The sequence below is a fragment of the Lissotriton helveticus genome, chromosome 6, assembly GCF_964261635.1.
Source record: "Lissotriton helveticus chromosome 6, aLisHel1.1, whole genome shotgun sequence".
Taxonomy (NCBI): Eukaryota; Metazoa; Chordata; class Amphibia; order Caudata; family Salamandridae; genus Lissotriton; species Lissotriton helveticus.
The window spans coordinates 1,103,247,529-1,103,274,961 of record NC_136067.1 but is presented as its reverse complement, the minus strand read 5'-3'; the positions used below and the strand labels follow the sequence as shown (position 1 = coordinate 1,103,274,961).

Sequence of the window (27,433 nt, the reverse complement as noted above, 5' to 3'; positions counted from 1 at the left end):
CCTTCTTTTCAGAACACCAAATTATCTTTCATTGCAGGAAGTTTCATTGTGCCACGTAGGAAAACTAAGTAATATTGCAAAATTCTGCTAAAGATAAGGCCCACCTAGAAGATCAATCAATCAACACTTTTTTTTAAAGCACACAGCTACTCCAAAGAGTGTCCTGCACTACGAGAGAAGGCTCTAGGAACACCCACCCCAAACAAAGACTAGAGCATAAAAACATACTCAGTAAGCTAGCCAGAAATGTAAAGTTTTGAGGCACTTTTTGAATTGACGCTTATTTCCAATCTTATGGTGCTACAGAGGGAGGTGTGATTCCAGGCATGTGCTGCCAAAAAGGAAAAGGAAGAGCCCTCCACTTCTTGCATTTCATTTTTGGGATACGAAGCAGCCTTACTTCAGTTGTGTGAAAGACCCTGGCAAGCTGGCTGTGGGCTATTTTGTGACAGTGCAATAAAAAGCTGTATGTACCAGTGCCAGGGTTTTGAAGAGGATTCGCTCTTTGATTGGCAATCAGTGGAGCTCCTTTAAAGAAGCAGAAATCCACCTATGCAGCATGATCCTTTAAAATAACCAAGCTGCTGCAATCTGTGCCACCTGTAGCATCTAAATTAATCTATCAGGCAGGCCCGTGTACAAGGCATTGGCATAATAATGGCAAGACGTAGGAAGCATGTGAATCACAGTTTTCCGCGACTGGCAGGGCAATAAAAACAAAACGTTTTATTAAGAGAACGCAGCAAGACAACACATGAGCCCTCCACTGACGTGATCTGTGCCACAAGGCTAATTACTGATCTAGCTTGGTGTAAAAATTCTGAACAGGACTAACCAGGGGAGGTATGACCTCAAAATTCGGTCAGCAGTCCAACCCCTACAGAGGTGAGAAAGAGCCAAACAGCAAAAAGATACAGCTAAAGCAGGTACGGAATAACAGAGAAGGTAGCCAGATGCTTAGGATGGCCCACAACCCACACAACTACATATACCTTGAGAGTCTAGACATACTTTATGAACAGTCCATTCTCTGGAATGGCTAGCTCCAACCCAGGATGACAGAAGATTAGAACCCTATCTGGGCTACATCACAGAAGATGCTGGACTGCTACAACCAAACCAAATTTATGTGCCTCTTCTCATAACTCAACCTTCTATAATCTTCTATTCTTGATACTATTCGTACTCTGTTTTGTGTATTTCTTTTTCATGACAGCATGCCATCTTTCAAAATCTAATATAATGCATAAAGGTGACCTGCTATACTTCCCTCCGACAATGGGCACATTTGTCACTTTTTAGTTCCAGATATCGTCTTTTATTTCAACATCTTTTTTTATTAAGTCTCAGGTTGAGACACACATAGGAAAAGGGTCACATTGACACAGCGGTAAGCCTACAACCCTCATGGGGCCGGCCGCGTAGAAGAACTCAGGGTGCAATCGCTGTGTGAAACAACATCTCCAAGCACGTTTGTCGAACTTCATTTCAAGATCAATCAAGGACCCATTAAGTCGCTCAAGAAGGGGGCCAAAAAGCACTGTCCAGCACACCCCAGTGATACCCCGCCTTTTATATCGCCCCGCAAGGCGGGCAGGTACAAACATATCAAACTGAAACAAATAACCGGCCCACTGGGCCCAACATTCAACCAGAGGCCTAGTAGAAGGCAGTCAAAAGAGCAGAGCAGAGGCTAGAGGGAGTAGAGAGGAAGAGCAAGGGGAGAGCAGAGGAAGCCCGGGGGGGGGTAGTCACAGCCGCGGGGGCGTCACAGGTTGCGAGGGGTAAAGGGGAGCACCGCATCCTTCACCAATTGCAATGCTCGCAGCGCTGGGGGCATATTCCTAGCATATTCGCTCTTGCAAAGATAAGCCACAAGTGGCCGCCAAACCTTTTCAAAGCGGGTCGTGCGAGACTGTAGCCTAGCCGAGAGCAGCTCCATAGTGATGACTTGCCACAGTCTGCCGAACCACACAGCAAGGGGTGGTGCCTCCACCTTCTTCCAATACAGCGCGATAAGCTGTCTGGCGGCACCCAACATCTGCATCGCTAAGGTCCAGTCACTGCGGGTCAGGGCCAGCAAGTCAATAGGTTTGAGTCCCAACAGTATTGTGCTAGCAGCATCAGGCAGAGGAAATCCCAGCACCCCTCGTATGTGGCTCAACACCTCCTTCCAAAAGATAGCGATCACAGGGCAGGTCCACCAGATGTGCATGAAGTCACCAGGCACATGATGGCATCTCCAGCAGCCGGGCGGTACAGAGGGGAACATCCTGTGTAGGCGTTGGGGCGTATAATACCACTGCGTCATTATTTTATACGCGTTGTCTTGTTGCGGCACACTGCGATACACCCTAGGAACATCCCTCCATAGGCGGGTCCACTGTGCCGAATCAATATCGGCACCTAGAGTCTCCTGCCAATGTCGCTGATACGGGTGAGCAGGGGGAGCAAGAGGATGTTGCAGAATCTGATAAATTTTGGATATAAGGCCCTTCGTGCCCGTACCAGAGCGGGCCAGCCTCTCGAACGGGGTGAAGGTCCGGGTGGCCCCAGGGTAAATCGCGTCAGACAGGGCCCAGTGACGCAACTGCAGAAACTGCAATTCAGCCTCTGGGGGAAGACGGAACTCCTCCCGACAGTGGGCAAAGGACTTCATGGAGCTGCCGTCAAAGAGATCCGTAAGGACTTTGCAATCTTCTCGTGACCACCTGCGAAAGGCGGGGGTGTGGTTAGCCGGTGGGAACCATGGATTATCCTCTATGGGGGTGTGCGGCGAGGGGAAAGTCGTCAAGCCTTTCCGCACCGCTACCTTGTCCCACACGTCCAGGACCGTTCTCGTGGGAACCGCCAAGTAAGCACTAGGGGACCGTCCCGCCCTATGGGTCCAAGCGAGGTTCCAGATCGTACGACCCGTGACCGCCCGGTCAAGGTGCAGCCACCCCTTCTCACTCTTTCGAATACCCCACTCTATTACAAACCGCAAGTGAGCGGCCCAATAATAGTCCACCAGATTCGGGCATCCCAGCCCTCCACGATCCCGCGGGGCCATAAGGAGTGCCTGAGAGAAGCGGGGTCTCTTGCCCCCCCAGATGAATTTAGTACAGTCCCTTTGCAAGGCTCTAATCTTCGGCAGAGGGATAGGTGTAGGAAGGCATTGGAACAGGTAGAGTATTTTAGGCAATATAGACATTTTGACCGCGTTCAATCTGCCCAGCCAAGAGGGGATAAGAGGTTTCCACCGCTGTAGTTCAGCGAGAACAGATTTGCGACATTCCGCCCAATTGAGCGCCGACCAGCCCTCCAAAGAGGGAGTTAGGGAGAGGCCGAGGTATCGGATATGTTGGTCCGTCCATCGGTAGGGGCACAGCACTTCTAGGGGAGGGACATCGGCCTGAGGGATCGTGAGGTTAAGCACCCATGACTTATCGTGATTAATTTTCAGGCCAGAGGCTCTTTCGAAGGAGCAGAGCACCTCATGAAGCGCCGGCAAGGATTGTCGCGGCTCCGTTAGAGTGAGGATGAGGTCGTCCGCGTACAACGCCACCTTATGAGCTTGCCCTCCCATCTGCACGCCGCAAATGTCCGGGTTGCGCCTGATCAGGTCTGCCAGTGGTTCAATCGCCAGGGCGAACAGCAACGGCGATAGAGGGCAGCCCTGCCTTGTCCCTCTGCCAATGGCGAATGGTTCCGTCAACCTCCCATTCACCCTGACCCTTGCCCTCGGCGCCACATAAGGTGCCATGATTCTGGCAATCATCCGTGGGCCGAGCCCCATCCTGCAAAGGACCGCTTGGAGAAACCCCCAGTCTACGCGATCAAACGCTTTCTCAGCGTCTAACGACAGGAGGCACGCCGGAATGTGCCAGTGATGCACTTTCCCTACCAAATGTGCCAGTCTCCGCACATTGTCTGCCCCTTGACGGTCTCGAATGAAGCCCACCTGATCAGGGTCAACGAGGTCCGGCATGTGGGGATCGAGTCTCTTAGCCAGCACCTTCGTATAAATTTTGAAATCAGTATTAAGCAGTGCAATCGGGCGGTATGACGAGCAAAGCGCCGGATCCTTCCCAGGTTTAGGGACTAGAGCTATTTCCGCCATACCCATGTCCGGTGAGGGACCCTGGCCACCATCAAAGGAAGCAAAGAGTCTGAGGAGATAAGGACCTAGCTGTTCCCCGAATAGGCGGTAAAAGGAAAGCGGTAGACCGTCCGGGCCCGGTGACTTCCCCAAGTTCAGATCTTTGATGGCCGCAGTCACCTCGGCAAGCGAAAGCGGTTCCTCTAACCTCTCCGCCGTTTCGGGGTGTAAGCGCGTCCCGCCATAGTGCTCCAGAAGCTCCCCCGGCGGGGAGGCGCCAGTCGGAGCCGCCGTGTATAAGGAGGCGTAATAGTCTCGGAACGCCTTCATTTTAGCCTCCACCGTCGTCGCCCGAGACCCGTCCGGGAGAATCACATTTGCTATGTGGGATCTGGCCGCCTTAACCCTCAGTCGCCTCGCCAAGAGCTTCCCCACCTTGTCCCCGCCATCAAAATGCATACGCTTTAGTGCCAGGAGGGATTTCTCCGCCCGATTTGCACGCAGCATGCGCAATTGCCCTCGTAGGTTCGCTAGACGCCTTCGCGTCTTCAGAGTGGATTCCTCTTGATTCTGTGCCTCTGCCCCCTGTAAGTCCGCCACTAGCCCCTCCTCCACTACTCTCCGTTCACGCGCTCTCGCAATCTCGAGGGAGGTGATGTGACCCCGAATTGTGGCCTTGAAGGCGTCCCACACCACCGGGAACGGCGTTTCCGGCAAGTCATTGAACTCAAAGTAGGAGGTGATGGCCGCGCGGATGTCTTCGACCGACTCCGGATCTCTGAGGAGGTATGGGGGCAAACGCCACTTCCGTTCCCTAGGGGTACCACTCCGCAGATCTCTGAGGAGCAACTCCACATGCGCATGGTCCGAGATGGAGATGTCGGACATTTCCACATCCATCACATCACAAATCAGGTCGTGCGAGACGAATAAATGATCGATGCGGGAATAAGAGCGGTGAGCACTAGAGTAGAAAGAGTAATCTCTTTTGTCGGGGGAGAAGTAGCGCCATGCGTCGAAGAGACCTAGCTCGCCTATCTGTTTGCGCAGTGCCGAGGACATCGCCCCTGCCCCATGAAAGGAGCCTGTACTCCGGTCCATCGTAGGGCACCATACCAGGTTAAAGTCACCCCCCAGAACAATCGAGGCCTCACCCCGAGGGACATGAGCGCGCAAAAGATCCCGAAGGAAGCGATCTTGTGCCAGGTTGGGCGCATACACGTTGCACAGCGTAAGACGGCGGGAGCCCACCTCGACCGAGACCTTAAGGAAGCGACCGTCACCACCCCGGAAGAGCCTGTCAGAACCCCGCCTGATGCCAGCTTTGCACAAAACTGCTACCCCAGCCGTTTTCGTATCAGCTGTTGCCCAGAATTGGAGGGGGTAACTTGGGTGCGCCATGCGCTTTGTATCTGCCCGGAGAAGGTGGGTCTCTTGTAGGAAGATGATGTCCGGGTCACGTTGCAAGAAGTAATGCCATAGCTGTTGGCGCTTGTTAGGTGAATTAAGGCCTTTAACATTGAGTGAGATAATCTTAAGGGGTCTGGCTAAGTCACTCGCCATCTTGGGGATCCCTAAGGTTAGTACGCAAAGCTTCGCGCAGCAGGGCACCCATCAGCTCAGAGCCCCACCCAGAGGGCCCGCCCCCCGCATCAACCCCCATCCCCAGCCCCCCATAGCAGACAGAGAAAGGAAGGAAAGATAGAAAGAAGAGAAAAAGGAAGGTCAAACGAGAAAGCCAAACATTCAGCAGCCTGAAGGACTGACGGCCTAGGCCGTAAAGTCGTGGCCAACTGGGCCAAAATACACTATCTCCAGAGTAGGGCATCCTACACCCACAGGTTCGAATGTCCATCGGGATGTCACTCCCCAGGAGACAGTCTCGGTGGGACATGACTGGCCGGAAACACTAGAAGGTAAGGAGCCCCCACCCTCCTAGGCCCAGCACAAGGAGATCAGGAGTCCAAGTAACTTTCCTCCCGTCCCACAACCGTCCCTGCCCTCTGGAGGGGTATAAGAGAACAGTACCTCAAGGCCAGCGATATACATGTGCTGTCCATCTCACGATGTGGAGGATCTTCCCGCTGGAGAGCGGTCCACACGGTCGATCTCAGCCTCTTCCAGCGCTCTAATGTGGGCGATGACCTCCTGCCTGGCTTGGCTCGTCGTTGGCACGTCAACAGGCGTCGCACGCTGTCTCCTCGGCACCGCGGTCCAGTCCGGGGTGAGCGGTGTCCTCTTGCTCGGAGGGTGCCTTGAGGGGCTCCCCGGGGGAGAGCCTGCAATGTTGAGGAGACGCGCCGCCTCATCGTAGGATCGCAAGGATTTACGCCTACCCTCCCATTGAAAGATAAGTGCAAAGGGGTGTCCCCATTGGTACGAGATGTTCAGGGACCGCAGTTTCTCCGTCACTGGGCGGAAAGCGCGCCGCCGCTTCAGGGTGTTGGGTGCCAGATCTTGGAAGATCTGGATCTTGTGGCCCTTATATTGCAGGTCTGGCTTGTCCCGAGCACGTTTCCAAATCTCCTCTTTTTCCACAAAGAAATGCACCCGCGTGATGATGTCCGGGAGAAGCCCCGATCTCCCCGCAGGTGCCGCCACCCGATGAGCACGGTCCAGTGTGGGAGGCGATACATCTTCGTCGCCCCGCACCTCGTGGAGGAGTTGCGCCACAAAGTCCAGCACGTCCTCCCCTTCTTCTCCGAGCGGTACGCCGCGGATGCGGAGGTTGTTCCGCCTGCCCCGATTCTCCAAGTCTTCCTGTTTGACTTGGAGTTCAATGTTCTGTTGTTCCAGGGCCGTTAAGCGCTGCCATAGATGTTCCTGGTCCTCGGTGCGCGTGTCCGCAGTCCTCTCCAAGCTGTCCACGCGGTCCCCCAGTTCCGTGACCTCTTTCCGAAGCTCCGTGACACACGAGTGGACCTCCGACCGCAGGGATCCGATCTCAGTCTTAAGTTCGGTCATGAAGGCGGCCATGAACGCTTGGGTGACCGGGGGGGAATCCGCCATCTCCGCAGGTGGGCCACCACTGGCCGCCGGAGCTCCTGCTTTGCCCCACATGGCCGTTACAGGGCTCCCCCTGGGGGTCGGCGCCGGTTCCGCCTTGCTGTTCCTGTTTGTGCGCGTCATCCTCCGCGTGGACCACAGGGCGACTCCTAGGCTGCGACAGGGCCCTTGCCCGGTGTAAGGTGCCCGGGAGAAAGCTCAAAACACCAAGGGGGGCGGTGAGGGGCACTGGCGTAAGGTCACAGCGCACTGAAAGGGTCCTGGCCTCGCAACGGCCCACCCCGCAGTAACGAGCACCCAGCACACCCCCCCCGTAGCAGATCAGGCAGTCCAGGGGTCCCTAGGCCTCCGCGCCTCCACACTCCATGCGCAGCCAGTCAGGGATATAAGCAGGTCCAACGGGGGCACTAGTCTCCGGGAGGGATCAGCACCAGAGAGTGACCCACGCTATTGTTCCATGCCAGTACTCACCCCCAAGGAAGAGCCGCTGCGTAGGCCTGCAGCCTCGACGTTTCCCTGTAGGCTGGCGCCGTCCGCTCTCAAAAGTGCCCCGGGGGTACTGTCCGCCTCCGCCCTCCGCTCTGGCCGCTCTCACTGCTGTTCGCCGCGGCTCCGCAGGGCCGGCTTCTCGGAGCAACCCGCTGGGGAGGGGAGGCCAGCAGTGCCCCTGATCCCCGCCGAGGTCAGAGGTCGGGTCCCGCCGCCTCACCGCTCCACGTTGCAGCGCGGGAAACTGGGTGTGCAGGACCAAGAAGTCGCTCAGAAGCCCCCTATCCGGCACTTCGCTACACCGCTGCCCCAGGTAAGGGCGCCACAAGGCTTTCGGGCGAGGAGGGTGGGGGTCGGTCTGGCCAGCGGCCGCCGGCAGCCCCAGGGTCCAATAGGTGCCGCTGCAGACTGTCCCCTCCGCGGTCGCAAGATGGCGGACGGACCGGGCGGCCCCTCTCCCTGCAAGCCGGCTGCTCGTTCTCGCCGGGGCTCAGCCGGGGCACGGAGGTCTCGCGCCCAAACCCGCTACACAGTTGGGCAGTGGTCACAGGGAGGTGTGTGGTGGGTCCAGACTCCTGAATCACGCACAAATAGCTAATGATGGGCCCAACGGCGGTGGGAGCTCCGCAGCCACGCGTCTGCTCACATCGCCGGTCAAGCCACGCCCCCCAGATATCGTCTTTTAATATATTACTTAGATCTTGTGCCACCCATTCATAAATTCTCTCACTGTTTTATACTCCTGTCCTTTCCCGGTTCTCTCGCTTTTTTATTTAAGTTTTGTTGGAATATTTGAAATTGTTTCTGTTTCTATAATGAATGTCACTTTTACTGGCTGAAAGCCAAACTGTGACGAGGAAAAGCATATTGAACACAATATTATAATTTAAAATTGATCTTACCCACTTAGGCGATAAGCTCATTATTCCTAAAAGTATCAGCTTGGAGGGATTTAAAAACTGCAAAAAACATATTAGGGGCATTTGAGACACCCAGTTGAAGTGTGTAAATTGCAAGCCAATCTCCAGGTTATAGGCATTGTTCCTCACCTTGTTTATTAAAAATTAATAAAGGAATATGAACTGATATGAACTGTCCTTTTACGTAATTTTCTGCTAAAATAACCATATGGAAGGCAATGTAAAATAATTTTTCTATAGAGAACTATGAGCTCATAATATTAGTAATAAGATACATGCTTAGAATGGAGCTTGACCATCTCAGTAGATCTAAATGATGAAGAATTGTAACACCTTTTCAGACCTAGGATCACATTGCTGTGGACTCAATCATCCTTTGCAGCACCCTTCAGAATATCAAATACTTCTGTCTTTATCATTTATGCTTCACACCTTATTGATTACGCAACTGATGTAGAATTGCTGCAATAGTATGACATTGATTTAAAAGCAGTTTTACTTGAACTTATTAACGCTCTGCCAGATGATTTGGAGACAGATGAGATAGATGTGTTAGGGAGTTCTAAGGAGAGAGGTAACATAGTTGGATCTGGTCAGGATTTTCTTTTCTTGTGTACTTTAGTTGATTTAGTGCAGATTCTGTATAGTGCAGCGGTTCATAACCTTTTGACCTCTGGGGACTCTCAGTGAATGACTACTGGAAGCCGGGAGCCTCCACATGAGCAATTTCTATGATTTGAACCTCAAAATAATATTAAAAACTCCAGAAAAAAGGCATTAGAGGCATGAGGCTGCATGCCAAATACCTTTATTGGTCTTGGAACTCCAGGTGACTGGAAATATCCTCATATTTTATCCCAGCCCCACCTTCAAAAAACACATTAAATGGCCAACAAGTGGCAATGTGTTACGTGTGACACCTTCTTTTTGCCCTGCCTTTTTAGCTGATAGCACTTTGCAAGTTGGGATTTAAATTTTTTACACCAAATGGCATTTCCCAGAATGCAATGTGCTGCAGATACTGATGAAGGTGCTGCAAGTGACGTGTGACCGCTTTGCAGCCCTGCTTAGACAGCCATCAGAAATTAGCAGGGTTGGCCCACCCTAAAAACACAACCCATCACTTTAACGTGTGAAAGTTATAGAAACAAAAAACAAATTCCTTTAGCCTTTCCCATGAAATAAATGTTTTTTGTTTGCTACATGGGTCATCTCCACGTTTTCCTGTAGGCTGGTTTAGATGGCCTGTATTTCTTCCCAGAAACAATGAGGGAAATTGGAAGCAGCCCTGATCACTGTGTCTGTGAAGTGACAATTTATTTAAGAAACTGCTACTACACACATGCAGTGCCCGAGTTCACACACACCAACTTCCGTCAATCAGAGTGAAGGTCACTGTGCCTCGAGCATTGTGATGTCAGAAGTCGCTTGTAATATCTTATTACAAGCGACTAGAAGTGTCATTTTCTTATAAAGAGGTGCGTACTGAGTAACAAAAGGAACTACTAAACGTTATAGGAAAATTATGAAATCCCACCTATTATATTAATATAATACATTGGATTCTGCAATCCTGCATTACAAACCTCTTTCTAATTTCTTCAGAATCGACGACTTGTGACTTACCCAGTCCCCTATTATAAAGAAATTAAGTAGCCGCTCAACTGTAATAGCTTATTACAGTTAAGTTCTGATTTAACAATGTCTGCTGCCAAAGCCAACAGCCGAGGGCAAAGGCGGGTCAGGTCACAGAACATAATTTTTAGAAGCGGTTTAAAGAATGAAAACGAAACATGGCTTCTCTTTCTTAAACTCGGTTTTCTAACTGTAGCGTGACAAGCACAAAGGAGATATTTATGGAAACATGCTGATTTTTTGCCCTCCTTATGTAATTATAAGGAATTTGGAATCTTTTCTGCATGTTTCTACACTTTCCAAGCAACTACACGTTTAAAAAAAAAAACGGACTTGTTTTACAATGATTCTAATATCTTTTTGCAGCAAACATCTAAAGCTTTTTGGTGTGCATAGGTTTGTGGTAGAAATTCTATTTTTATTCTTCGTGTCTGCAAATATGCTCTCTCTTTCATATACATCAAAGAGCTACACACCAAGGGTTTAAGGGGTTTGAGGGAAAGGTGATGGTGTGAACATGTTTAAGAAGGAATAAAGTACCCACTGCTGTACATGATATAAGGGATAAAGTAGCCCCTGCCAAGGGTATTGCAAGTCAACAAGGAGTTTCATAACCATATAGAGGAACTAGCTTGAAGCAGGAGTTCCTTTATAAGGTTATGGAACTCCGAGGTGACTTGCAATATCCTTAGCATGTACACCAGAGAGTACTTTATCCCGTGTAATACATGGTCACATCACTACCTCTCCAACAAACCACTTAAAATCTTGATGTGTAGCTCCTTCATATGAAAGAGAGAGCATGTTTGCATACATGAGAATAAAAAATAAAACTACTAGTGCAAAATTAAATACATCAAAAACCTGTTAGAGATTTGTTGCAAACAGACATGAGAAACACCTCAATACAAGTCAGTTTTAAAAATAAATAAAGCTCCGCTCCCTCCAGGACACGTGCGAGGTACTGGGCATCACCGCGACGGACGAAGAAGCACACACACCACGTCGCAGACGCACCACCAGGGACGGTTGGCAGCGGGTCTCGGAGCACCGGTCTTCTGCTTCCTCCGCCCGCACAGATTCGCCTACTATCCGGGCCGGAATGGACAGGGCGGTACGAGAAGCAGCCAGGGACGCGGCCACAGATGATATCGCGCTGACAGCCTAAGATGACTCCGGGGGGAGATCAACGCAGCCTCTGTATACTGCAGGTTTGGGGGCTTGAGGGGGATGGGGGTGGCGGACGGGAGTGCAGTGGCTGGACGTCCACTTCAGTGACTAACCACAGCCTTGTCCTTGGGGGACCGGACTGGGACTATGAGATTCTGGAACTTGTTGCGGGGAAGGGGGGGAGGGAGGTGGGGATTGTTGGGGTCGTTTAGTTGGGGGTTGGGGAATAGGGGGAAGGGGAGGGATCGTCCAGTGCATCATGCAGGTCTTGGCCGCTCTAGCGGCATTCATACATTTTGTCCTGCTCAGGCAGGAGTCTTTTGCTTTACCTTTCAACACTTCACATGCCTCCCACGTCTCTTAAGATAGTGACTCTAAATGTCAGGGGCTTCAATAACCCAGTTAAGAGACGGGCAGTACTGTCTTTATTAGAGAGCACACGAGCAGATATTTGTCTTCTTCAAGAGACCCACTTACTACCCAGTGACTACCATAGGCTGCCCTCCCATATGTTCCCGACACAATTTTTTTCCTCCAGCAACACCAAGACCGCGGGGGTGGCGATCCTAGTGGCTCGACATTTCAAGGGGGAGGTCCTCCATAAACACACAGAACACAAAGGCAGATTGCTTGCTTACAGATTTAAGATTGGGGGAATTCCGTTCACGGTTGGATCGTTGTATAGCCCTAATGAACAACAAGAGCAATTCTTACGGTCGGCGCTGGCGGACATCACCGCCTCGCAGGATAGGCACATTGTCATTGGAGGCGATTTTAATATGGTCTTCGACTCGGCCCTTGTTAGGTCAGCACAGCGTACTCCACAGACCGGGGAATTCTCTGCCGGATGTAAAGCGCAGTTGTCGGAAGTAGACCCCCATGATCTCTGGCGGTGTATGCACCCTACCGATAGGGAGTACTCATACTACTCCCATGCACACAAAACGTATGCGAGATTGGACCACCTCCTAGTTACGACCCAGGTACGGGCACTGGCCTCGACAACCGAGATGGGGGTGATCTCCATATCGGACCATGCCCCGGTCCTCACTATGCTATGCCTGCCACCGGTGACTTGCCCCCCCCAGGGTCTGGCGCCTTAGGGACACACTACTGCACAGGAAAGAGGTGGTTAAACGCATAACAGAGGCTGCCCGGGAGTATCTGTCCCACAATGATAACCCCGACACCTCACTGGCGACACGATGGGCAGCCCTGAAAGCTGTACTTAGGGGAGAGTTTATAGCCATCGCATCGGCTGAAAATAGGGAAAGGCAGAGTAAAAGGGAGGAACTCACTCAGCGGGTCCGCGAACTTGAGCAAATACACTGCCGGACGGGGACTCCTCGGGTATGGAAGCAGCTAAAGGGGGCGAGGAAACTCTTGACGGCTCTAGATATGGATCGCGCGGAGTACGCTGCGCTGCGATTGCGTCATGCCTACCACACTGGGGGGGACCGCTGTGGCCGCCTATTGGCAAATAGGCTTCGGGTGCAACATCAGCGACAAATGGTGCAGGAGGTCTCTGACTCCACCGGGACGATGGTCACGGAAGACGCCCAAATAGCCGAAACCTTCCGGAGGTTTTACGCAAAGCTCTATGCCGGGGATCCACCGGACGAATCTGCGATGACGGCATACCTGGACTCAGTCACCCTCCCATCCCTGGCCCTCTCACAGGCTGAACATTTAGATAGAGATATTCGAATCGAGGAGGTGATTTCTGCTATCGCCAAACTTAAGCACGGCAAAGCTCCGGGACCGGACGGATATACGTCCCTATTTTATAATACATTCTGTGCCTTATTGGCCCCGCTCCTCACTCGCCTATTTAACTCGTTTGCGACTCCAGGGGCCATCCCGCCCGACCTCCTACGGGCCTCTCTTACAGTCTCCCCAAACCAGGGAAAGACCGGACGCAATGCGGCTCCTACAGGCCAATATCTCTCCTAAACGTGGCCCTTAAACTGTACACCGGGATCCTCGCGGCCCGATTAGCCCCCCACCTACTGGGACTTATAGAACCGGACGAGGCGGGATTCGTTCCAGGGAGGCAAACGGTGGACAACACCAAAAGGATCGTCCACCTCATTGAGAAAGCCTCTCGAATTCCCGGAGAAAGAATGATGTTGGCGGTAGACGCCGAAAAGGCGTTCGACCGGGTACACTGGCCTTATTTAGAACAGGTCCTGCTGAGAGCAGGCATAGGAGAGAAATTTCGCTCCATGATCCTTAATTGCTATAAACTCCCAACGGCGGTTGTACGGGTGAATGGCTACAACTCACGGAGCTTTGACATCGAGAGAGGCACTAGACAGGGGTGTCCGCTTTCGCCCCTGCTCTTCGCCCTTTATATGGAGCCCTTCGCCCAACGGATACGTACTAATCCAGCAGCGACGGGGATATGGTTTGGAGGCTTCACTCACACCATAAGCCTCTACGCCGACGATATTATACTGCCGTTGGACAAACCCCGGACTGCCCTTCCAGTGTGCATTGGAGAACTAGACTCCTTTGCAGCTGTCGCAGGCTTCAAGATGAACATGGGGAAATCGGTGGTGTTGGACGTCTCCCTTGAGCCGGCCACTAGAAAGCATCTACAGGGCATGTTCCCTATGCTCTTGTCATCAGACCTGGTGCCTTACCTGGGGATCCAGCTGGCCCCTACCTTGCCGGCTATGGTGATAGCCAACTACACCATCTTGGGCAAGAAGATCCGGGAGGAGCTCGTACGATGGAATCGCAGCACCATCTCCTGGTTGGGCAGAATAGCTGCGGTCAAAATGACGGTCTTACCCCAGATCCTATACCTCTTCCGAGCTCTACCGCTCCAGCCGCCCGTTGGGTGGATTCAACAGATGCAGACAGATCTTGCGCCTTTTATTTGGCAAGGCAGGAAGCCCAGAATGAGGAGATAACTCTCGATGCTAGCCCCTGAGGCTGGAGGTCTCGGGATTCCGGATCTCCGCAAGTACTTTCAAGCAGCACAACTGCGCTATCTGGTACAATGGAGCAAGTGGGAATCAGACAAGCACTGGCTCTTTCAAGACCAGGCAGTGGCAGGCCGGCCTTTACAGGAAGTGCCGTTTTTACGCCGGGCTCACCGGCCCGCGAATCTCTATGCCTCCTTCATCACCAGAGTGCCCCTGCGGGTGTGGGACGCGACAAACATCAATTACAATCTCACTTCGTTCCCCTCGCCACTTACACCCCTAGTAGATAACCCGGACTTCACTCTGGGCATTGAAAAAGGGGCCTTTACCCACTGGAGAGCGGCCGGATGCCTGGCCCTGTGTCATGTATACGACTCGGAGGGTGTCATTTCCTTCCTGCGCTTCCGACAGGAATACTCCCTCCAAGAGACCGAGAGGCTCCGCTATATGCAGGTACGCCATTGGGCTCTGCACCCGCAGGTGCGGGAAGCGGCGGATAGGCAGCTCCTCCCTTATGAGAGGTGGCTTATGACTCGCTCATCGGACACGAAACTGATCACGGACCTCTATAAACTACTACAGCCGCCTTCCTCACACCTCTATAACCCGGGGAGGGAGCGCTGGGAGCGGGAATTGGGCAGGACACTGAGACATAAAGAGTGGGAGCAGATTTCATACAGGGCACGGCACTCAGCATACCATATGGAACTCACTGAAACATTGACTAAAGTCTCCACCTATTGGTATTATACCCCAGAATGAATACACGAGATGGACCGTGGTAAGGATAGCGCTTGCTGGAGGGGATGCGGACAGGTAGGCACACTGACACACATCTTATGGGACTGTCCACTCCTAGAATCTTATTGGAAGGAAGTGATAGATGAGATTGACTCCCATTTCGACACCGAACTGCCACGCTTCCCAGCATATATATTGCTAGGCCCTCCGAACGGGTTGGTGTATCCCCTTAAATCCCGCAGGGGCAGACAGATAGCCATTGCATTAGGCTCAGCGGTACAGAACTTCTTACTACACTGGCGCACTACCACACTTCCTTCTGTCACGGGCTGGCTCCACAGACTGTGGCATGTGTTAGGAATGGAGAAACTATCGCTCACAGTGGCGGGGGACATAGAACAATTTGATGACCTTTGGCAACCATTCCGGTCTCTGCTGCTCACCGAATTCAGGGAAATCACCTGCCCCAGATACCTACGCCTCTTAAGGCTTACGACGCCCGCAGAGTCAACCTCTTGAATAACCGTTGAGCTAGCTTCTTCCATTTAAGGGGGATCCGGGTGGATGGCAAGGGACAGGCCTGCGCACTGGACGAAAGGGGGGGGGAAGGGGTAGCGGGCTTAGGGAGGCGGGGTTTTGGGGGGGTGTTCGGGGACAGGGACTGTTCTTTTATCGCAACACTGCATATCTTTAAGGGTTGCTGTGGAGGGGTTTGCAACTTGGATGCTCTTTGGGACACTTAACGCTGTGTATGCAGTCCTGGCCGCAGTGACCTGACCTATCATATACGCTATGTATGTCCTGTCTCTTTGTGTTGTTTCAATAAAAATACTTTAAACCTAAAAATAAAAACATGCTGCAGTAGCTAGGAATGTGTAGAAGCATGCAGAAAGATTCTAGCTTTTCTGATCTAAGGAGTGCGAAACAAACATGTTCTCTCCGCTTGTCACCGTAAGCTAGAAAAATATAGCAGAAGAAAGAAATGCAGCTTCTGTTTTCATTGCTTTAAACAGATGTTTCCATTATGCTCAGTGACCTGACCTGACCTTCACCTCCGCTGCTTGCAGGAGGCATCAGGACATCAGAACTTGACTACAATAACTTATAATAGTCGAGTTCTGATATTTTTTTCTCACAACCAGCGACTGAGCACGTCAAAAGTTGCCAATTATAAAGAAATTGGAGACTGACGATTATACAGGGATTACAGAATCCCATTCATTAAATGGATATTGTAAGCCATCTCAGAGTTCCATAACCTTATAAAGAAACTTGGTCTTCAACCTCGTACCTCCACATAGTCATGGAACTCCTCAGTGACTTGCAATTCCCTTACATGTACAGCGGGGGTACATTATCCCATATTTTTTTTTATAAGAGCTCATCTTTTTATTATCGATAACTGCAATGCACTGTAACTGATCATTTCCTGACAATAATTGTTTAATCTACTTTGTATTTGGTATGCTTCGCTATGGATTATCTTTTCAAAAATAAAAAGTATTCATGTTTACTAACCTTGCAATGTGTTTTCTGTCTGTGCAGTATCATAGAATGTTTATGGATTTCCATTGTTGTGCACTTTGTTTTCTCACAATACTTTCACGATTATTAAGTTCATAACGTTTTAAAAGATCCTCAGAAGTGAAGCTTGAATTCATGAGGGTTTTGGTACTGGAGTTTAATGGTTGCCCTGTTTTCCTTTAAGCGGCAGGGCAGCGTATGAAGAGACTTTTCATAAAACATTTCCACTACTAAAGAACTGGAGCTATAGACCGCAAACAATCAGAAGGATAAGTAGAGTTGGTACTCATCTTAGCCACGCCTTTCACCTGAGGTTAGAGATAAGTACACAACCAAAGTCCTGCAGCAGAACACATAATTTGGTACAACGACCTCTACATCATTACCCACAGTAGAGGAGAGATAACAAGTAAAGGTCAGCATACAAATAGAGTGGCAGGTTTGGTTGACAATAGGGAGAGTTGCAGCAGGAGTTTTATTCTGGAACCAATTCTCAACATAAAAACTTGAGCTGTAATTGTTGATGAACATGCATTAATAAAAAAAGGTGCTCTTTTCAATCGAAGCATGTTTATAAATTGAGCTCTTGATACAATATGTCCTGAAAACAGACACCAGGTTTCCAAATTGTTCCAAACTATGTAGAAGTTTTGGAAGGAAGCCACAAGTCAGTGTGCAATCTAAACAGTCACCTTCTGAACAGCAATAACAAATAATACACTGTAAAATATAAATTAGTATCTTTTCCAGAATTTACCTGTTTTCAGTGCTGTATTGACTATAGTGACAATCAAAGCAGCGATAATGATTGAAGTATCAAACCTGTATAAATTAATTTTAAAAAGAGTGTTAAAATATAAGGAACTAAAGTTGCACAAAATTAACAATCACAGTGAAAACAGATATCGCCACAGCTTACAATAACTATTAATGAATCCATAGATTCTTACATCTTTAAATAAGCGATGGCAAAGCCGGTTGGAATGACCTTGGTAAGGTGTTGCCTAGGTTAATTTTATTTATTGGAAGCATATGTCACAAAAATAAAAATATAAATTTAAAAAATACAACACACCACCTAAACAGAATAACCCTTACTTTTGTAATAAAATGCTTAAATTAAAGGGGAGAGGATGTAGCCTTACGGCGAGAGCGGTCGACCTCGAAGCTGGGGAACCGGGTTCGAGTATCGGCAACGATGTTCAACATCCTGTGATTCTGGCCAGATCCCATGATCGCCCGTGCCTAACAAAAAAAATTAATGTGTCCTTGTGTAACGAAACTGGTGTTATGTAAAACGCTCTGATACCCGGTGTCTCGGGTGTAGTTCGCGCTCTATAAAACTCTTAAAAAAATAAAATAAAGAGTAACTACTACATAGAATTAGAACAGAATTGTATGGGTGCTGTATAGAAAGGAAGTCTTCTCAGGACGTGCATTACAACCCTTTTCACTTTAAATGACAATCACAGGAGAGAGTATGTAGCTAGAGCGGTCGACCTCGAAGCTGGGGAACCGGGTTCAAGTCTCGGCAACGGCGCTCAACATCCTGTGATTCTGGGCAAACCACTTAATCTCCCCGTGCCTAACAAACTGAATGTGTCCTTGTGTAACGAACCTGGGGCTCATGTGAAGTGCTCTGATACCTGATATCTTCTGTTCTAGTTCACGCTATATAAAACTCTAAAAAAAAAACAGAAAAATATCAATCTCATGATCTGGAATTGCTGTAACCTGAACTCATAGTTTAAACACACAAGGATGAATAAATAATAAAAAAAAATAAAGAATAGAAAGAAAAAACACTAGCAAAGTAAAATCTTGGCACATCAGTACAGGCACTGAAGTGACCTTATTTTTATGCAGAAGTGTACTTATGATCAGGCAAAATGCAGTCACTCAGAGTGAATGAGAGCCAATGGCTGAAGCGGGCTGACCACTTGCTCATAAGTTCAATGCACAGAGCAGTGACAACTATCCACACAAACCATTGGGAAGCAATGCATTTTTACTGTAATTACATTGTAATTGGAGGCAGTTTGTGCAGGAGAACACATGGTTAAATTACAAGTAAAGGTATAGTCAGGGGTAGCAAATGGATTGTGGTTGTAACATGTGCTTTCTCTGGAGCCGCTCCAAGAATATGGAACACTCTCCCACCTGACATCAGAAAAATCCCTTCTCTGGCCCTCTTCAAAAAGGACGCCAAGACTTTCCTTATGAGCAAATTCTCATTTAAACTTGCCCTCAAACACCACTGTGACCCGGATCCACGTCTGTCTATTGCCTCCCCTCAGATTTCCTAGTCACCCCACCCTGCTTTACTTGAGTAATGGTAAATGTAATCTGTAAATACGTAGCTCATCTTGAGTAATTATATATGTAATTTGTAAATAAGTGTCTTTCTATCTCCTATGCATCCTATATCCTGCCCCCTGCTATCTGCTTTTTTTTCTTTTACTTGGTGATTCTATGCCTTTTTGTACAATGCTATGTTGCCTGTAAAGCGCTCTGATACCCTAACGGGTCAAGTTTGCGCTCTATAAAACACAGTAATAAATAAATAAACGCCCAGGAAAAATAAACCACTTCACCTAATCAGCTGTGCAATATAACAATATTGACTGCAAAACATGGTTTTAACTCTTAAGGTGATCCCAAGGACTACTAATGATTTTAAAGTTGCAGTCTGCTATAGAACAGGCTATTCATGGTGAATGTTTGACCTGACTAGAGACTGGGAACATACTCTAATGTAGTAACCTTGGAAACTCGTACACAGAAAAAACACAATTGTTTATTATTTGGGGATGAAATTAAGGTTGTGCCTCGTTCAACCAATGCCTTTGTTTGCAACAAGCAATTCAAAGAATTCTTACATCCAATTAGGTTCTACAGTCAGATCCTTTGGGTTCATATGAGAGTAGCATTTTATTTTTTAAGTTCAAAAAGAATTTTATTTCGGGGAAGGGGAAAGGAATAAGGTGTCAATACACAATATAATGAGAAATAGAAAGTATAAATACATCAATAAGTAATGGGCATAATACAGTCATAAACAATAATGAAAACCAAACATAGGTGTCAAAAACTAAGCAAAATAAAAGCAGCAGTTGTAGAAATAAAAGTATACAAAAGGGAAGTAATACAATTGATAATGTAGAAGAAACGGAATGTAAAGGGCAGTTAAGGAGGTTTGAGAACTTCTTGTTGTGAAGGTTGCGGGCAAAAAGAGCGTTTAGTACATACATCAAGATAAAGCGTAACAGGAAGCCATAAGTCCATGCGCTTTGCTGCCATATGGGCCGGAAAAACAAAAGCAGTATCCAGTCTGTGATTATGGCAAACGTTATACCACCATGCTTTAAAAGAGATGTTAGAAAAGGTCTTCCAGTTGACTGTAATTTGCTGAACCGCAACAGCTAACAATAAATCAATAATCTGAATATTAAATTCAACATCTTTCCAACAAGGAGAAAGACTTCCTAAAAAAACATGTTTTAATTTGGGCCCAGACCTGCAGCCAAAAGTCATGAACCAGTTTACATAAAAATAACATATGAAACAAAGTCGCCTGCGGAGAAGAGCAGGACCAGCAAGTGTGTGGAGTGGTGGGAAAACGTTTATGCAAATCAAATGGGGTGAAAAGAAGTCTATTATAAATGAAAAACAAGGATTGTATCAAGGTCGCTGCTCTAGCGGACTTGCACATTTTATTCCATATCTTATCTCACACAGGAACGGACCAAGATGCAGCAAGATCCTGTTCCCAACATTCCTCCACCTTAGATTTGGATCTGATGGAGTCTCTAGTATGAAGGTGCTTGTAAATGGAGGAGGCTTTAGGAGTACTGCGTAGAAAGGAGTGAAGTAGTGAGATAGAAATAGAAGAAGAAGAAGGGGAAGGTGTGTGCAGGAGGCGAGTGTAAGTTGCCAATACAGCTTCTTTAAGAAGTATATACTTATGGGTGAAAGAAGCAGGCAAGCCAAAGGTGGTGCGAAGAGTGGGGAAGGGTATGAAAGAAGAATGTGAAAATGGTTGGGAAACCCAGATGAGTCCTTTGTGCCGCCACGACTTCCAATAAAAGGGCTTATCCCTTATTAAAAGGGAAGTGTTGTGCTAAATGGTGGAGGCAATGAACTCAACAACAGTCACAGGGGGAGCAGGAGAAGAAGATAAGAGTAACTTAGCGGTAAATTTGTGGATGGAAGTAGGAGCAGAGGAAGGTTTGCGTGAAAAAGAAAGATATTCAGCAAGCGAGAAAGGGCAAAGGAAGAGGTGTTCAGTTTTGGCCCATAGGGGACAAGGGGAGGTCGGGTCTTGCAACCAAAGGGAGGCCTGTCGTAATAGAAACGCCTTATGATAAACTGGGAAGTTAACTCCACCTTCTGACTTGGGACATATAAGTCGGGCAAGGGACATTCTAGTTTTTTTTATTACTCCAGAGAAAAGATGTCAAAATTGAGTTAATTCTCCTAAAAAAATTAGAGGGAATGGAGACAGGAATATTAGAAATAGTATAGAGGACTATGGGAGACAACATCATTTTAATTGTATCAAGGCGGCCCCACCATGATAAATAAAGGGGATGCCATCTAGAAGTTGAGTCTGATAATTTTTGAATGCATTTATTTAAACAAAGGGAAACCGTGTCTGAAATAGAAGGGGTGATATGAAGGCCAAGATATTTAATGTGTGAGGAGCTCCATGTAAAGTTGGAGGCACTAAAATCAGGCTTAAATGTGAACTTCGTCAAGGGCAAAATCTCACACTTGTCATTATTAAGCTTATAACCAGAAATCTGGGAGTAATCATTTACTTCAGCAAGAAAGGCAGGAATGGATTCAGTTGGGTTGGAAATAAAAAGTAAAATGTCATCTGCTTACGCGGCAAGCTTAACTTGAGAATCTAAAGCATGAAAGCCATGAATGTTAGGGTTTTGACGGAGTTTGGATAAAAAAGGTTCTAAGGCCAGGTTAAAAAGAAAAGGGGATAGGGGACAGCCTTGACAAACTTCTCTTCCTAAATCAAAAAAGGAGGAGACCAGGCCATTGGCGCAAACCACCGCACGGGGATTGGAGTACAATAAAGAGACCAAAGAGATAAATTTAGGGCCAAAACCAAACCATTTAAGGGTATGAAACAAATAGGTCCACTCAACCCTATCAAAAGCTTTCTCAGCATCTAGGGCGATTGCTGCAAGGGCATTAGGTAAATTATGAGATTTTGATAAAACATTAAACAAAAGTCTAGTATTATCCGTGATAAATCTGCCCTTGACGAAGCCTGATTGTTCCTCGCCTAAGAGATCTGGAAGTAGGAGGTCAAGACGTGCTGCGAGTGATTTAGCAAATATCTTGTAGTCAATATTGACCAAGGAAATGGGCCTATAGTTCTTACAGTAGTGAGCGTCTTTCCCTTCCTTGGGTTTGAGACAGATGTGAGTGTCAGAGAAAGAACCTGAGGAAGCGCCTAAGGCAAGAAAATAATCTAAGAGAGAGTGTAGTTTTGGAAGAAGGAGTTTTGAAAAATGAAGAAAAAATTCAACAGTGAGGCCATCTGGTCCAGGGGCCTTGTCTTTTTTGAGAGTCTGGAGTGCTAGAAGTAATTCATGTTGAGAGATATCTAATTCTAGGGAAGATAGATCAAGAGGGAAATGGGCAGGTTTATGTATGGTAGAGAAGAAATGATCTAAAGAGTGGATGGAGGGAGAGTAGCATTTTATAATAAAGCTGAGATCAGTTGTTACACTGGATAAGGGGATATGCATGGTTGAATGGGCTTTTGAAGGTTTTCATAGAAATATTACCAAGACTTTCTGTGAAGGATTAGAGAAGCTTTAGCTTGAGAACTACCCATGTTTTGTGCAAGATATTCTTTTCATACATCGCTGTCTGGGATGTATATACTGTATTGTTAAGGTATTTCTAAGTAAAAAGTCAATGAGACAATACATGAGGAAAGGTAGTTGAAGTGAAACTGAGCAAAGAAGTTTCAAAGTTAAACCGTTATGATTACCATTGTCACAGTGTAGTAGTGAAAAATCAAGAGAAAGGTGCATCAACCATTCAGCATATGCATGTTTCAGGGGAATGTATTTATGGTGTTTTTTTAATAATCAAAATGTTATTGATTTGTGCATTAAGCAAACAGTACCCAGTAGAGAGCACTTAGTGAATATGTAGGTAGTACCGTAAAAGCATGTTTATTCAGTCCCCATCCAGGTTGTACAACAACCACCACCTCCCCAGATCTTTCCATGTTTGCGGGGAAGTCTGTGGGGGTAGAGGGTAGAGGAGTTCCTCTAACTTGGTGCACCAGTGCATCGAGTGAGTGCCATACGGCCAATGTCAGCAGCTTTGAGGACTTCCAACATTGTGCAATATTTTATTTGGCGATCGTCCTGCCTATGCCGAACAAGGTAGCCCCTCCCAGCGCACCCAACATCCTCCAAAATGTCCAACAGCATGACTAGGGTGTAGCATTCCACTGGCCTCTCTATGATTCTGGATAGTGTGCTAAAAATCACCAACCAGTATCGCTCAATGACTGAACAGGACCAAGCCATGTGGGAATAAAAGTCAAAGTTGAAAATTACACCTCAGGCACAAGAGTTTAACGTTATGTCCATTCTTCATAACTACCAGTGGGGTAACATAAGAGAAGTGAAGGAATTTTAACTGAACAAGGTGTAGGCACAAGGGGATGACCAGCTCATGAGAGGCCATCCTGGCATCCCTCCAGCCAATGTCATTCAGGGGGCCAAATCCAGTTCTCCCATTTTGCCCAGAGGGCAGTGAAGGAGCCTGGGGCATTAATGACCAAAGACCTATAAAGGTACGATAGGAGAAACTAAGATTCAACTAGATTTTATCTAGAGGATCAATCCGCTGTGGTTTGTACACCATCAGCGCATGGTGCATCTGTAAATATTAAGAGAATTGGGTCTTGTGTAAGTCAAATTCCCCCTGAAGGTCCTGAAAGGTTTTCATCTGTGTCTCAGACCAGACATCATCGATTTGCAAGATGCCGCAGAGGTACCAACTTTCAATCGCCATTAGACTGGCAACCTAAGGGACCCTGCCACAGAGGAGTTTCTTACATAGGTTTACATTCCCCGAGAATCCAGTGGAAGGCCCGCCACCAGCTCAGGATAGTAACCCTTGTGGCCTCCATGATGGATTGTGGAAGGCGGGTCGTGATTCAGGAAAACGAGGAAGCACTGGCGGCCTAGGAGGGAGACTTCAAGGTGGAATGCAGGGTCGTTGGCACCCCCAAACATACAGGTGTTGATTACTTGAATCTGTGAGGCCCAATAATATAGGCAAACAGTGGCCATTGCCATTCCACCATCATAAGGAGATTGAACGCAGTTGTGAAATGCTATCTTCGAGCCCTTGTTTGCCCATAGAAAGGAGTGTAATGCTATTGACAGGACTTCACCCTAGGAGTGAGGAATGATTAGGGGAAAGTTCTGTAGGATATACTGTAGTTTTGGCAACGTGATCATTTGAAGAGTGCTATCTGGCCCAGAACTGTGAGGGGTAGAGGAGTCCATCAAGCCTTCTCTCTACTGGCCCTGTGTAGTAGTGGCATGAGGTTGAAATTCCAAGTAAGCCCATGCTCCAGCTCAATGGGTATCCCCCAGTATTGAAAGCTGTTTTTGCAGATACAGAGGCACATCTACCAGTCAATCACCTCTCGACCCCACTACAGGGGAACCACAATTGACTTAGTCCAACTAACCATAAGTCTGGAGGCTCACCGTACAGATGAAGCATCAGGATGATACAGGGTCCAGTGAGGTGGGGCTGGCAGAGGAACAGCAGTAATCATAGGCTTGAGCGCAATGCTGTCCTCCTGCTGACCACCCCCACCAGTAGCCCCAGTACAGTACCCAAACTGCCAATGGTAAAATCGCCAATGCAAAAAGAAATGGCAAGAGCGAACACCATTGTCTGGTGCCCCTCCTGATCTGGAAGAGAGGCGAGGTGATGCCATTACCCAGGCTTGCGCTCGAGGTTAGGCATACAGCACCTTGCCATTTGACAGGAAGCTTGGTCTAAAACCAATCTGGAAAAAACTTGAAGCAGGAACCCCCAATCAACGGAGCGAAATGCTTTTTCAAGGACCAAGTTTCGCTGGATCTTTGAGTCGCAATCGATGTGCCAGGACAAAGTGTACTCTGCAGATAAAGTGGCCGGTACCGCGAATGAGCATAAAGTCACATTGGTCTGGATGGACAAGTGGCACCACCAGTGGGAGACGGTTAGCAAGAACTTTGGCAAAGATTTTAATTTTGGTGTTGACAAACAAAGTCAGGCAGTAGGGTGAACTATGTCCAGGGGGACGCCCTCAGGTTTATGAAGGATTACAATAGCTAGATCGAGGTCGAGGGGGAAATGTCCAGTCTATACGACCTCTCTGTAGAAGTTCAGAAGATGGGGGAGAGGGATGATTTGGATTATGTGTAGTATTTGATCAGAAGACCGTCGGGGCCTGACATTTTGCCTGGTTGCAGGCTATAGATAGCATCAGTGATCTCCACTGTCAAGGGCTGATCAAGGGCTAATCAGCCCACTATTGTTAGTGTCTCAAGGGGAATGTCTGCAATCAGCAGATGAGTGTATTTTTACCTGGAATGGCTTTGCTGGGCATATAGTTTGCTGTAGTAGAAAGCAAAGGCTGCAGCAATCCCAGGGGAAGTGCGGAGGGGCTTCCTGGATTCATCAGGGATTGCAGCAATCATCTTGAGGCAGTGTCCCAGGTTTCCAGCCAACAAAGACGTATCCTCGATTTGTCCCCCCATTCATAGACCAACATAATGGGGGCCACCAGGCACAGCACTTCCTCCAGGTACAGTTGGTTCATTGTGGATATGCAGTCTTCCAACTGTCGTAGGGAATGTTCATCCCCTAGTCACCGGTATCTGCGTTCGGGAGACAGGGATTGTGTATTGCGGTCAGAGTTGCTTTGGAGTCTGACCTGCTTCTTCTGTGTAGGAATGCCCTAGCCTTACCAAGGAGGACTGTCTTCTCCGCCAGCCATATGGAGTCATTGGATTCCACGGAGCTGTCGCTGAGGGCAAAGTAAGCTTTCAACTCTTAAAGCAGGTGCTTGGTACAATGTGGGTCAACCTAACCCAAGGCGTTTAAGCACCACAGCCCCAGTAGGCTGTCCCATGTGCAGCTTAAGTGCAGTCTATCTGCAAAAAAGGAAAGCACAGCACATGTCCTGTTAGCCACCCTCGCACTGGATCTCTTTTATAGCCAGGAGTGTACTGATATGTACAAAAAGGACAAAAGGTACTTGAACATGGAATGATCTAGCAATAGGAAGCATTGAAATCTTTCCAACTGTGTGCAAGATTTTGAAAATCCTTCATACTACCAAAAATATGTCCTTGAGATGCAGTAACAGTTCTCAGTACTGCAGTTCCCAACAAGTGTAAAACATGGAGATTTTGAAATCTTCCATTATAGTCTCGAGTTTCAAGATGCTCCTGGTAACCCTTGGCCTCAAACAATAAAAAAAAGAGTTTTCTCTCTTATCAAACATAAGTTTGGAAAATGTTACAGGCCCACAACTCTAGTTTTGGAGTCATGGTTCTAGGAAATGAAGTCTCTATGGGCCAGTGGAGTGTCTGCAGACCCTAAAAAAACTAAATGAATTATCCGATTGGTTAAGGAGTCCACAATATCTCCTAAATAATCTGACAACTTCTACAAACATGGAACCCACCCTTTTAAGGACACAATTTTGACTTTGTTTCTTTAGCAAGAGAGAGAAAGAAAGTTTATCTATTGCCACCCCAGCATCTCAGGCCACTGGGGAAAGCCAGGAAGCACCTATGGCACAGGACGGAAAATCTTCTGCTCACCAGGATGATGATGATGTGGTGGTGCATACCACATTAAGGGTTTCTGCTGCACATCAGCTAGAAAGAGGTGTTCTGATGTGGACGTTTTGCAAACAATCTATTTGTTAAAAAAAATCAAAATATGCACTCTATGTGACGAAGTGAGCATCCATGGATGTACTTATTCAGAAGCAGTAGCCTGATACGGCAAATGAGGCCCAGAGTGGAGTAAAATAGGTCCCCGTAGCCCCCGTGGTGTGGGAGGGCCCGAGCTCCAGGAGGCTCCCCTCCGCATAATACCATGGCAGGAGAGCTGACTGGCTTCGAAGGGCGGCTGCTCCATGTACTTTGCAGGGGGGGCCACCTCAACATTCATTACGCCACTGATTATCTGAATGATTACTGCTGAGCAAAACAGCAGAGGCAGGGGCATGGGGAGGGAGAAGAAGAAACGCTGCCCCCAGAAATTCAGCCATATGTGAAGGAGGAGGTGTATTTCTGGTTGCCACATTTTTTCACCTACTGAAAACTGTGCAGCAAGGTAATCCATGAAACATGGTGAAAAAGTCTGTTACCTCTTGGATAATGGATGCCTATCTGAAGAAATGCTGCAAAAATTTTAAGATTTTTATAAATCTAAAAAAACTTATAAAAAACAAAAGCCCACAAAAGGTTAAACAATTTTAACAAAAGAAACACAAAAAAGTAGCACAATAAGAAACATAAAAACAAAAAACAAAAAACAGACCTAAAAGTTGACTGCCCATAGGGATTTGTCTACAATACCTAGTGGAAGCGGAGGCTTGTAGCCTACTCTCATAGGGCATGGTCAAATATTGTATGCAGCACTAGGTTACTAGCCTACTACTCACCCCCGCTACACACAGCCCTAGATATGATGCCCAAAGATAGTAGGGTTTTCAGATACCCAGAGAGGGAGGGGCACCGGATCACCATCTTTATACACAGCCAAAGTCTGTGCACAGTGGAGTTTGCCCACTGGCAGCAGTTTGGGAACAGGATCTGCCTACACGACCAGGGTGTATCTAGGGCACAGGACCTTGCTATAGGTCA

General features: G+C 47.9%; 1 protein-coding gene across 1 annotated transcript in view; it reads right to left on the bottom strand.

Annotated features, from left to right (window-relative positions):
* LOC144761652 (two pore calcium channel protein 1-like) overlaps nt 1-27,433 on the bottom strand; it is a 603,295-nt gene that overhangs the window by 124,043 nt on the left and 451,819 nt on the right. The window contains exon 12 of the mRNA XM_078646942.1: nt 17,257-17,321. Coding sequence (XP_078503068.1) covers nt 17,257-17,321 — 65 coding nt within the window. The remainder of the gene's footprint in view (nt 1-17,256; nt 17,322-27,433) is intronic.